Genomic DNA, 14,029 nt, shown 5'->3' on the forward strand with positions numbered 1-14,029 from the left:
GCCATGTTTAGAAGGAATTAACATTAGATGCCATGTCTGTGTGTGTTCAGAATCCCCCCTCATTATAGGGCAGCTTTTCTTACCATACATTCAAGCACACACACACACACACACACACACACACACACACACACACACACACACACACACACACACACACACACACACACACACACACACACACACACACACACACACACACACACACACACACACACACACACTCTCTGGGCCACGTTGTCCTAGCAGAGTCTTCTGATCCAGGTATCTCCAGATCTCTATGGTTACAGAGGAATTACTGGGTGGCTGTGCCAGCAAGCAGCCACTCCTGTGTGTGTGTGTGTGTGTGTCTGCCAGCAGTTTGCAGCTACTCTAGGTGCAGAGTCAAACACAGTTCACTAATGCCAGGGCCAGCTCACCCTGTTTTTGTGTGTGTGTGTATTTTAACCCCTGTGGTAGGGTCTAAAACAGGATCGGAATGGAGCTCCGGCCCTTTGTAATGACAGGCCTACCAAAAGCCATAGCAGCTTTCTCTCATCCCTCTCTCGCCATCCCTCCCTCTGTCTCTCTCTGTCTCTGTGCCTGTACTGTAGCTGTGCTGGGGCCTTTGGTAATGACAGGGCCATGTTTTCTCTTTCCTCCCTCCCTCCGTCACTCTTTTCATTTTTCTTTTGTCTCCTAGTGTGTATGAATGTTGTTCCTTTTATCCTAGCTCTCCTCTCTCCCCACACTCCTCCTTTCCCTTCCTCTCTCTTTGGTTTTAAAGCCAAATAAATAGTATGCTTTGAAGACATCAATATTGTTATGTGACTGTTCTGCCTCACCTCATTCACTACAATTGGGATTAAATGGCTTTATTGGTCTGCTGCGTTCCAGCTCTGCTAAAATACTCATGAAAACTCATGAAAACTGCCAACATGTCAACAACTTCTTCACCCCAACCCTCGTGCTCTCTCTCTCTCTTCTCCCTCTCTTTCATTTGATCTGTTCTCAAACCACAATTATATACTTTTCCATGACATACCCCCCCTCGCTTATACCCAATTCTTCTCCTCATCTCTCTTTCACTCTCTCGCTCTCCCTCTCCCCACATCTCTCTCTCTATTTCTCTCTCTCAGTCCCCCTTCTCTCTCTCTCTCTGGTTCTCTGTCTTTCTCTCTCTCTTTCTTTTTCTCTCTATCGCGCTCTCTCTCAGTTCTCCCTTTCTCTTTCTCTATCTCTCTCGCTCTCAGTTCCCCCTCTCTCTCTCTCTCTCTTTCTCTCTCTTTCTCAGTCCCCCCTCTCTCTCTCAGTCCCCCCCCCCCTTTTGTCTCAGCCACCCCCTCAATTAAATTTCATTTCAAAGAGCTTTATTGGCATGGGAAACATATGTTTACATTGCCAAAGCAAGTGAAATATACACTGCTCAAAAAAATAAAGGGAACACTAAAATAACACATCATAGATCTGAATGAATGAAATATTCTTATTAAATACTTTTTTCTTTACATAGTTGAATGTGCTGACAACAAAATCACACAAAAATTATCAATGGAAATCAAATTTATCAACCCATGGAGGTCTGGATTTGGAGTCACACTCAAAATTAAAGTGGAAAACCACATTACAGGCTGATCCAACTTTGATGTAATGTCCTTAAAACAAGTCAAAATGAGGCTCAGTAGTGTGTGTGGCCTCCACGTGCCTGTATGACCTCCCTACAACGCCTGGGCATGCTCTTGATGAGGTGGCGGATGGTCTCCTGAGGGATCTCCTCCCAGACCTGGACTAAAGCATCCGCCAACTCCTGGACAGTCTGTGGTACAACGTGGCGTTGGTGGATGGAGCGAGACATGATGTCCCAGATGTGCTCAATTGGATTCAGGTCTGGGGAACGGGCGGGCCAGTCCATAGCATCAATGCCTTCCTCTTGCAGGAACTGCTGACACACTCCAGGCACATGAGGTCTAGCATTGTCTTGCATTGGGAGGAACCCAGGGCCAACCGCACCAGCATATGGTCTCACAAGGGGTCTGAGGATCTCATCTCGGTACCTAATGGCAGTCAGGCTACCTCTGGCGAGCACATGGAGGGCTGTGCGGCCCCCCAAAGAAATGCCACCCCACACCATGACTGACCCACCGCCAAACCGGTCATGCTGGAGGATGTTGCAGGCAGCAGAACGTTCTCCACGGCGTCTCCAGACTCTGTCACGTCTGTCACATGTGCTCAGTGTGAACCTGCTTTCATCTGTGAAGAGCACAGGGCGCCAGTGGCGAATTTGCCAATCTTGGTGTTCTCTGGCAAATGCCAAACGTCCTGCACGGTGTTGGGCTGTAAGCACAACCCCCACCTGTGGACGTCGGGCCCTCATACCACCCTCATGGAGTCTGTTTCTGACCGTTTGAGCAGACACATGCACATTTGTGGCCTGCTGGAGGTCATTTTGCAGGGCTCTGGCAGTGCTCCTCCTGCTCCTCCTTGCACAAAGGCGGAGGTAGCGGTCCTGCTGCTGGGTTGTTGCCCTCCTACGGCCTCCTCCACGTCTCCTGATGTACTGGCCTGTCTCCTGGTAGCGCCTCCATGCTCTGGACACTACGCTGACAGACACAGCAAACCTTCTTGCCACAGCTCGCATTGATGTGCCATCCTGGATGAGCTGCACTACCTGAGCCACTTGTGTGGGTTGTAGACTCCGTCTCATGCTACCACTAGAGTGAAAGCACCGCCAGCATTCAAAAGTGACCAAAACATCAGCCAGGAAGCATAGGAACTGAGAAGTGGTCTGTGGTCACCACCTGCAGAACCACTCCTTTATTGGGGGTGTCTTGCTAATTGCCTATAATTTCCACCTGTTGTCTATTCCATTTGCACAACAGCATGTGAAATTTATTGTCAATCAGTGTTGCTTCCTAAGTGGACAGTTTGATTTCACAGAAGTGTGATTGACTTGGAGTTACATTGTGTTGTTTAAGTGTTCCCTTTATTTTTTTGAGCAGTGTATAATAAACAAAAGTGATATAAACAATAAAAAATTACACTCACAAAAGTTCCAATGGCTATATACCGTGTTGTAGCGATATGTAAATAGTTAAAGTACACAAGGGAAAATAAATCAACTTAAATATGGTTTGTATTTACGATGGTGTTTGTTCTTCACTGGTTGCCCTTTTCTTGTGGCAACAGGTCACACATCTTTCTGCTGTGATGGCACACGGTGGTATTTCACCCAGTAGATATGGAAGTTTATCAAAATTGGAGTTGTTTTCAAATTCTTTGTGGGTCTGTGTAATCTGAAGGAAATATGTCTCTCTATGGTCATACATTTGGCATGAGGTTTGGAAGTGCAGCTCAGTTTCCACTTAATTTGGTGGGCAGTGTGCACATAGCCTGTCTTCTCTTGAGAGCCAGGTCTGCCTACGGTGGCCTTTCTCAATAGCAAGGCTATGTTCACTGAGTCTGTACATAGTCAAAGCTTTCCTTAAGTTTGGGTCAGTCACAGTGGTCAGTTATTCTGCCACTGTGTACTCTCTGTTTAGGACCAAATATCATTCTAGTTTGCTCTGTTTTTTTGTTGATTCTTTCCAATGTATCAAGTAATTATCTTTTTGTTTTCTCATGATTTGGTTTGGTCTAATTGTGTTGCTGTCCTGGGGCTCTGTAGGGTCTGTTTGTGTATGTGAACAGAGCCCCAGGACTAGCTTGCTTAGGGGACTCTTCTCCAGGTTCATCTCTCTGTAGGTTGGGAATCACTTCCTTTTAGGTGGTTGTAGAATTTAACGGCTCATTTCTTGATTTTGAGAGTAATTGGGTATCGGCGTAATCTTTCCTAGAAGGTCAGCATCCCGGAGTCGCCTCTTCACTGTTGACGTTGAGACTGGTGTTTTGAGGGTACTATTTAAGGAAGCTGCCAGTTGAGGTCTTGTGCAGCATCTGTTTCTCAAATTAGACACTCTAATGTACTTGTCCTCTTGCTCAGTTGTGCACCGGGGCCTCCCACTCCTCTTTCTATTCTGGTTAGAGCCAGTTTGCGCTGTTCTGTGAAGGGAGTAGTACACAGCGTTGTACGAGATCTTCAGTTTCTTGGCAATTTATCACATGGAATAGTCTTCATTTCTCAGAACAAGAATAGACTGATGAGTTTCAGAAGACAAGTCTTTGTTTCTGGCCATTTTGAGCCTGTAATCGAACCCACAAATGCTGATGCTTCAGATACTCAACCAGTCTAAAGAAGGCCAGTTTTATTGCTTCTTTAATCAGAACAACAGTTTTCAGCTGTTCTAACATAATCGCAAAAGGGTTTTCTAATGATCAATTATCCTTTTCAAATGATAAACTAGGATTAGCTAACACAACGTGCCATTGGAACACAGGAGTGATGGTTGCTGATAATGGGCCTCTGTACGCCTATGTAGATATTCCATAAAAAATCTGCCATTTACAGCTACAAAAGTCATTTACAACATTAACAATGTCTACACTGTATTTCGGATCAATTTGATGATATTTTAATGGACAAAAAAATTGCTTTTCTTTCAAAAACAATGACATTTCTAAGTGACCCCAAACTTTTGAATGGTAGTGTATGTTGAAGAGGCTGGGGCTCAAGCTGCATCCCTGTCTCACCCCACGGCCCTGTGGAAAGAAATGTGTGTGTTTTCGCCAATTTTAACAGCACGCTTATTGTTTGTGTACATGGATTTTATAATGTTGTATGTTTTTCCCCCAAAACAGCATTTCATGAATTTGTATAGCAGACCCTCATGCCAAATTGAGTCAAAAGCTTTTTTGAAATCAACAAAGCATGAGAAGACTTTGCCTTTGTTTGTTTGACAATTAGGGTGTGCAGGGTGAATACGTGGTCTGTCGTACGGTAACCCCCCCCCCTTCTCTCTCTCTCTCTCTCAGTCTCCAACCCTCTTTCTCTATCTGGGTCTGCCTCTCCTCCACTCAGCCTGCTGGTGTTTATTGGTGTGTTCAGTAGCAGACCTGACCAACAGCCCAGTGGGGAAGTCAACTCTGTCCTTGCCTTGTGCCTCTCACGCTCACCAATAAATCAGTGCTAGCTAGGATGATATGACAGTTGTGTACGTTATGTTACCTTTACAGGTTCACTTAAAGCAGTAATAATAATCACGTGTGTGTGTGTGTGTGTGTGTGTGTGTGTGTGTGTGTGTGTGTGTGTGTGTGTGTGTGTGTGTGTGTGTGTGTGTGTGTGTGTGTGTGTGTGTGTGTGTGTGTGTGTGTGTGTGTGTGTGTGTGTGTTCCAGGCGTGTGCGCCCCTGTGGTCTCAGGAGTGTGGTACGTCAGTCTTCAGTACGGGGATCTGTGCTTCTGTCAGCGACGACCTGGAACCTAGAGAGACCATCGCCCCTACAGCACAGAGTAACTGCACACACACACACACACACACACACACACACACACACACACACACACACACACACACACACACACACACACACACACACACACACACACACACACACACACACACACACACACACATGGGGTTATGTGGGTCCTTAGTACTCTCAGCGTTCCCTTATGGATCCAATAATGTGTGTTCTCTGTCCAGGATGTGCAACATACATGGACATAGTGATCGTTCTGGATGGCTCCAATAGTATCTATCCCTGGTATGAAGTCCAGAACTTCCTCAGTAACATCCTCAGCAAGTTCCATATCAGCCCAGAACAGATGCAGGTAAGGCTGTGTGCGTGTGTGTGTGTATGTGCTTGTGTTTGCGTCTGTACATTTCTGTGATGAAATCCTCTGGATTCTGCTGGTTGAGTCTCAGTCAACTTGACAAGCCAGTCCTATACACTGAAACACAACACAGTGTGGTAATCTGATGAGAATGAATGGATGGACTTATGCAATGGCACTAGAGCTGGCCTAAACATGAGGGGAGAGGAAACATGAGGGGAGAGGAAACATGAGGGGAGAAGAAACATGAGGGGAGAGGAAACATGAGGGGAGAGGGAACATGAGGGGAGAGGGGAGAGGAAACATGAGGGGAGAGGGGAGAAGCAACATGAGGGGAGAGGGGTGAGGAAACATGAGGGGAGAGGGGAGAGGAAACATGAGGGGAGAAGAAACATGAGGGGAGAGGAAACATGAGGAGAGAGGAAACATGAGGGGAGAGGAAACATGAGAGGAAACATGAGGGGAGAGGAAACATGAGGGGAGAGGAAACATGAGGGGAGAGGGGAGAGGAAACATGAGGGTTGAGGAAACATGAGGGGAGAGGAAACATGAGGGGAGAGGAAACATGAGGGGAGAGGGAACATGAGGGGAGAGGGGAGAGGAAACATGAGGGGAGAGGAAACATGAGGGGAGAGGAAACATGAGGGGAGAGGGGAGAGGAAACATGAGGGGAGAGGGAACATGAGGGAAGAGGAAACATGAGGGGAGAGGAAACATGAGGGGAGAGGGGAGAGGAAACATGAGGGGAGAGGAAACATGAGGGGAGAGGAAACATGAGGGGAGAGGAAACATGAGGGGAGAGGGGAGAGGAAACATGAGGGAAGAGGAAACATGAGGGAAGAGGGGAGAGGGGAGAGGAAACATGAGGGGAGAGGAAACATGAGGGGAGAGGAAACATGAGGGGAGAGGAAACATGAGGGGAGAGGAAACATGAGGGGAGAGGGGAGAGGAAACATGAGGGGAGAGGAAACATGAGGGGAGAAGAAGTAGCAGTGGGGTAGAGGTTTTGGTTGAGGATTGGAGAGGGAGATGGGGACAAGTAGAGGACAGGGGGAACATGGGGTCATGCTCTATCTGTGGATATCCCACTGTTTGCTCAACTACATTGGAAAGACAGCCAGACACCATTGTGTGTGTGGTTTTGTTTCTACCATGACCGTGTATGGTTGTGTTCAGGTGGGGGTTTTGCAGTACGGTGAGGTTGCGGTCCATGAGTGGTCACTGAGAGACTACCAGACAACACAGGAGGTGGTTGAAGCAGCTAAGAACATCAGCCGACAGGAGGGGCGGGAGACACGCACAGCATACGCCATCCACATGGGCTGGTACGTCTGTCAATCATTCATAAGCCATTCTCATTGGCTGGTCAATGTCTCAATCATAACTCACTCTGCCCTTTAACAATGTCAAATATTTCCTTATTCTTTTCTTCTCTGTGGAACATGGAATCCAGCTGAGGCTGAGGGGTATAGAGGGGTCAGAGGTCAAAACATAACAAACAGCTGTCTAATATGGACACCTGATATCTCACACCATAAAAGTTATCCTTTGAAAATTACATTCCTCCTTTATTAAACTTATATACATATAGTGTACCACACCCGTACTCTACACGCCACGGCTTTCATTCTCACTCACACACACCCGTACTCTACATGCCACGGCTTTCATTCTCACTCACACACACCCGTACTCTACACGCCACGGGTTTCATTCTCACTCACACACACCCGTACTCTACACGCCACGGCTTTCATTCTCACTCACACACACCCGTACTCTACACGCCACGGCTTTCATTCTCACTCACACACACCCGTACTCTACACGCCACGGCTTTCATTCTCACTCACACACACCCGTACTCTACACGCCACGGCTTTCATTCTCACTCACACACACCCGTACTCTACACGCCACGGCTTTCATTCTCACTCACACACACCCGTACTCTACACGCCACGGCTTTCATTCTCACTCACTCACTCACTCACTCACTCACTCACTCACTCACTCACTCACTCACTCACTCACTCACTCTCTCACTCACTCACTCACTCACTCACCCCATCACTCACTCACTCACTCACTCACTCACTCACTCACTCACTCACTCACTCACTCACTCACTCACTCACTCACTCACTCACTCACACACACACACACACACACACACACACACACACACACACACACACACACACACACACACACACACACACACACACACACACACACACACACACATAAGCAAGGCAGGTAATTGGAGGAGAGTTTCTGTTTTCCAGCACATTTAAAGGTAAATGGTCAGGATGTGAGAAGGGCAGTTTAAAAGCAGTTTAAAAGCAGTGACTGGAAATACAGGCACCACCCTTGTAGACTGTCATTACCTTTCATCCACAGCACCGCTACGTAAAACAGACAGCTTTCTTTTACTAATACTATTAACCAATGTTCCCTCCAATGTTTTTCAACACTGAGCAAATTTCAGGTCAACTGAGCGGAAAGTTGAACAGGAAAATTCTGTGCAACTTCTGGCATGCGTTTACTGTGAACACTGAGGCTGTACCCGTTTTAAGTTTGTTTTAACAGTGGTCAAGTAGGCTACTGTGGCTATTTGATCTTAATGTAGGCCTACTAGAGTGGCATACCATCAACAATGGAGAAAATTCATCCCATAACATTTTAACATGGAAATAGCTGTTCTATCATTCAGGATACAGTAGCAGCCAATGTGTTGTGCTCAAGGAAGGCCTACATTCTATGAGACTTTTGAAAAAACATGCAGAGCTTGACATTAGCCTGTTTATCCACTTGTCCTTCAGACAAGGAGGTGCCTGAAAATGTTGTGGTGTTGTTTGATGCAAGAAACCACTTTACAAAATAAATTCATCATTATTCACATACCATTATTACAGAGAATCAGACAAATTATGCTACCCTCTGCCTATTGGCTACTTAGCTTATTCAAGCCTATTTAAAAATACAACACAGATTTTCAAAGATGTCTAGAAATGCACACGTTTTGTGCTCTTGTAGGAAGCAACCACTCCCCTATTGCTGACTACAGATTCTATATAACTGGGCTAATAACTCCCTAACTAGCGAAGGATATGAACAAATGTAAAAATGTGCACACGTTGCTACGTGTAGCTCTCACTTTGATCTCAAAACAAGAACATCTACTGACGACTGCTCATGCTGTACAAACAGTCCAGTTCAAAGTGAATGGCACAGACCCATATATGGCAATGGTCTATTTGCATATAGGCCTACTGCAGCTCTGATTGGTTATAGCGCACCGGTCTGTGTAGAGTATGGGCCTGAGTCGTGCCTGTTAATGCAATAGAATCCTACTCCGATGCATTCTGAATACAACAACATCTCTTGCAAAGTTGGTTTTGTTTTGGTATGTTGTATTGAAACAGGCTAATATTGCGTTGATTCGATCACAATTTCCACAGTAAAGGGAAACGTTGATAGTGTTAACTAACGGAAAACTCTAGAAAGTTGATTGAAGTTCAATCTCATGCTTCTCTGCGTGTGCTGATATTTATTCTGCACGGCAGTCCAGGGGGAGCTGTGCATGCGCACTGCACGCAGTTTAGAGGGGACATTGGTATTAACTAGAGGTCGACCGATTAATCGGAATGGCCGATTAATTAGGGCCGATTTCAAGTTTTCATAACAATCAGAAATCCGTATTTTTGGACACCGATTTGGCCAATTTTAATTTTAATTTTAATTTAACATTTTTACACCTTTATTTAACTAGGCAAGTCAGTTAAGAACACATTCTTATATTCAATGACGGCCTAGGAACTGTGGGTTAACTGCCTTGTTCAGGGGCAGAATGACTGATTTTTACCTTGTCAGCTCGGGGATTCAATCTTGCAACCTTACGGTTAACTAGTCCAACGCTCTAACCACCTGCCTTACATTGCACTCCACGAGGAGCCTGCCTGTTACGCGAATGCAGTAAGAAGCCAAGGTAAGTTGCTAGCTAGCATTAAACGTATCTTATAAAAAACAATCAATCAATCAATCATAATCACTAGTTAACTACACATGGTTGATGATATTACTAGTTTATCTAGCGTGTCCTGCGTTGCATATAATCGATGCAGTGCGTATTCGCAAAAAAGGACTGTCGTTGCTCCAACGTGTACCTAACCATAAACATCAATGCCTTTCTTAAAATCAATACACAAGTATATATTTTTAAACCTGCATATTTAGTTAATTTTGCCTGCTAACATGAATTTCTTTTAACTAGGGAAATTGTGTCACTTCTCTTGCAACAGAGTCAGGGTATATGCAGCAGTTTGGGCCGCCTGACTGGTTGCGAACTGTGTGAAGACTATTTCTTCCTAACAAAGACAGCCAACTTCGCCAAACGGGGGATGATTTAACAAAAGCGCATTTGCGAAAAAAGCACAATCGTTGCACGACTGTACCTAACCATAAACATCAATGCCTTTCTTAAAATCAATACACAGAAGTATATATTTTTAAACCTGCATATTTAGCTAAACTTAAATTCATGTTAGCAGGCAATATTAACCAGGTGAAATTGTGTCACTTCTCTTGCGTTCATTGCACGCAGAGTCAGGGTATATGCAACAGTTTGGGCCGCCTGGCTCGTTGCGAACTAATTTGCCAGAATTTTACGTAATTATGACAACATTGAAGGTTGTGCAATGTAACAGGAATATTTAGACTTATGGATGCCACCCGTTAGATAAAATACGGAACGGTTCCGTATTTCACTGAAAGAATAAATGTTGTGTTTTCGAAATGATAGTTTCCGGATTTGACCATATTAATGACCTAAGACCGTATTTCTGTGTGTTATTATGTTATAATTAAGTCTATGATTTGATATTTGATAGAGCAGTCTGACTGAGCGATGGTAGGCACCAGCAGGCTCGTAAGCATTCATTCAAACAGCACTTTCGTGCGTTTTGCCAGCAGCTCTTCGCAATGCTTCAAGCATTGAGCTGTTTATGACTTCAAGCCTATCAACTCCCGAGATTATGCTGGTGTAACCGATGTGAAATGGCTAGCTAGTTAGCGGGGTGCGCGCTAATAGCGTTTCAATCGGCGACGTCACTCACTCTGATACTTGGAGTAGTTGTTCCCCTTGCTCTGCAAGGGCCGCAGCTTTTGTGGAGCGATGGGTAACGATGCTTCGAGGGTGGCTGTTGTCGATGTGTTCCTGGTTCGAGCCCAGGTAGGGGCGAGGAGAGGGACGGAAGCTATACTGTTACACTGGCAATACTAAACCCTTGTTTATGAGTCGAAATGGTCATAGAACGGTCTGTCTCTCTGTCTGCCTGTCTGTCTGTCTATCTGCCTGCCTGCCTGTCTCTCTGTCTGTCTGCATGTCTGTCTCTTTGTCTGTCTGTCTGTCTCATTGTCTGCCTGTCTGTCTCTTTGCCTGCCTGTCTGCCTGTCTGTGCTGTTTTGTTTCTTGGACTTCTTGTATGAATCAAACACATACAGATGAAAAGATACCAGAGCTGGCATTGGTAGGAAGACTGACGGGGTTGGCTGTTGCTGGGTCAGCAGAGCTGCAGGTGTGGCCACTGTAGTACAGCCTGGTTAGCTCCTACAGCCACTGCAGCTGTACAAACACACACACACACGCACACACAGTCACGCACACACACACACTCTGGAGGAGTGTGAGAAGAGAAACATCACCGGATACGCCATCGCAGAGAACACACACAGACACACAGACACACACACACACACACACACACACACACACACACACACACACACACACACACACACACACACACACACACACACACACACACACACACACACACACACACACACACACACACACACACACACACACACACGTTGTGCCTCTCAGCCACATCAGAGCTGGGCTCTTACCCACCTCTTTTTACTAGTGTATTTCACACTATTCTTTTATTTGCTGGTTTATTCCTGCTTTATGCGTGTTTGCAATAAACTGTTTTTAAAAGTGTTTTTCTCTCTTGCTCCACTAGTGTTCTAGAATGTTTATCTTCAGTCATCTCTCCTCTGCACAACCTCACCTTATGTTACTTTTCCTTCCCTCTCTTTTTCCTTTCTTCTGCTACATCCTCCTTTCCTCCATCTATCCTCTTGTGCTTTCTTCTCTTTCTCCTCCCTCTCTTCTCCTTTCTCCCCTCTCCTCTCTCTCTCCTCCCTCTCTTCTCCTTTCTCTCTCCTCCCTCTCTTCTCCTCTCTCCTCCCTCTCTTCTCCTTTCTCCCCTCTCCTCTCTCTCTCCTCCCTCTCTTCTCCTCTCTCTCTCCTCCCTCTCTTCTCCTCTCTCTCCTCCCTCTCTTCTCCTCTCTCTCCTCCCTCTCTTCTCCTCTCTCCCCTCTCCTCTCCTTCTCCTCTGTCTCTCCTCCCTCTCTTCTCATCTCTCTCTCCTCCCTCTCTTCTCCTCTCTCTCCTCCCTCTCTTCTCCTCTCTCCTCTCCCTCTCCTCCCTCTCTTCTCATCTCTCTCTCCTCCCTCTCTTCTCCTCTCTCCCCTCTCCTCTCTCTCCTCTCTCTCATCTCCTCTCCCTCTCCTCTGTCTCTCCTCCCTCTCTTCTCATTTCTCTCTGCTCCCACTCTTCTCCTCCCTCTCTTCTCCTCTCTCTCCTCCCCTCTCCCCTCTCCTCTCTCTCATCTCCTCTCCCTCTCCTCTGTCTCTCCTCCCTCTCTTCTCATCTCTCTCTCCTCCCTCTCTTCTCCTCTCTCTCCTCTCTCCCCTCTCCTCTCTCTCATCTCCTCTCCCTCTCCTCTGTCTCTCCTCCCTCTCTTCTCATCTCTCTCTCCTCCCTCTCTTCTCATCTCTCTCTCCTCCCTCTCTTCTCCTCTCTCTCCTCCCTCTCCTCTCCTCTCCCTCTCCACCCTTTCTCTCTCCCTCTCCTCCCTCTCTCCTCTTGTCTCTGGCTGGCTGTATAATTAGCAGGCTGTGCAGGGGAAAGGGTTGTTTTTAACCAGACCGTTTCTTGCGGGTTCACCACATACTTTATATTTAGCTTGGGCCAGAAAGTGTCCAGTGGTCAAAACAGGTCACCACCAGACAAACAGGGTGTGGTTATATGTATGGTGTGTACGTGTGTGTGCATGTGTGTACTTGTATGTGTACAAGCGTGTGTGTGTGTGTGTGTGTGTGTGTGTGTGTGTGTGTGTGTGTGTGTGTGTGTGTGTGTGTGTGTGTGTGTGTGTGTGTGTGTGTGTGTGTGTGTGTGTGTGTGTGTGTGTGTGTGTGTGTGTGTGTGTGTGTGTGTGTATTTTTGTGTGTGTGTGTGTTGTCGCTGCACATCCTTTGTGTTTAGGTTAGATTGTGTGTCATGGTAACACCAGTGATGTGGTAGAGCTGTACTTTAAAAGGAAATTACCAACTGTATTTAATGACTAGACTGACTGACTGACTGTCTGATTGACTGACTGACTGACTGACTGTCTGATTGACTGTCTGACTGACTGACTGTCGGACTACCTGTCTGACTGATTGTCGGACTGCCTATCTGACTGACTGTCTGTCTGACTGACTGCCTGTCGGACTGCCTGTCTGTCTAACTCATATATGGTCAAGTCTGGCCTGATTACGCCTTTGGTTATTTGTCATTTTAGGGGATTTTTCAGGGTCTGTGTCACTATCTTTATCGCACCCAATCTGTTTCATAAACAGTTCTTGGAAGCGATCACACACACACACGTCTTTGTCACTCTCCCTCTCACACCCAATTTCTGTTTTCCCAACTGTGTTATTAACTCTGAGGATCACTCTACATGATATATTATCTTCTTCTAGTGGCTGTTTATTTTAGATGTAGGGAAACTCTGTGTATACTAACTCTACCCTAATCTTACCTTTCTTTCTCTCCTCTATCCTCTCCCTTTCTCTTTCTCTCCTCTATCCTCTCCCTCCCTCTCTTTCTCTCCTCTATCCTCTCCCTCCCTCTCTTTCTCTCCTCTATCCTCTCCCTCCCTCTCTTTCTCTCCTCTATCCTCTCCCTCCCTCTCTTTCTCTCCTCTATCCTCTCCCTCCCTCTCTTTCTCTCCTCTATCCTCTCCCTCCCTCTCTTTCTCTCCTCTATTCTCTCCCTCCCTCTCTTTCTCTCCTCTATTCTCTCCCTCCCTCTCTTTCTCTCCTCTATCCTCCCTCTCCCTCTCTTTCTCTCCTCTATCCTCCCTCTCCCTTTCTCTTTTTCTTCTCTATCCTCCCTCTCCCTTTCTCTTTCTCTCCTCTATCCTCCCTCTCCCTTTCTCTTTTTCTTCTCTATCCTCCCTCTCCCTTTCTCTTTCTCTCCTCTATCCTCTCCCTCCCTCTCTTTCTC

At 46.2% G+C, this 14,029-nt stretch overlaps 1 protein-coding gene across 1 annotated transcript in view; it reads left to right on the forward strand.

The window, feature by feature from the left end:
* The window catches only part of itga10 (integrin, alpha 10), a 57,622-nt gene that overhangs the window by 10,052 nt on the left and 33,541 nt on the right, over positions 1 to 14,029 (forward strand). The window contains exons 6-8 of the mRNA XM_038992772.1: positions 5,250 to 5,364; positions 5,558 to 5,685; positions 6,865 to 7,013. Of these exons, the coding sequence (XP_038848700.1) occupies positions 5,250 to 5,364; positions 5,558 to 5,685; positions 6,865 to 7,013 (392 nt within the window). The remainder of the gene's footprint in view (positions 1 to 5,249; positions 5,365 to 5,557; positions 5,686 to 6,864; positions 7,014 to 14,029) is intronic.

This window comes from Salvelinus namaycush, chromosome 5 (assembly GCF_016432855.1).
Source record: "Salvelinus namaycush isolate Seneca chromosome 5, SaNama_1.0, whole genome shotgun sequence".
In the NCBI taxonomy this organism is placed as follows: domain Eukaryota; kingdom Metazoa; phylum Chordata; class Actinopteri; order Salmoniformes; family Salmonidae; genus Salvelinus; species Salvelinus namaycush.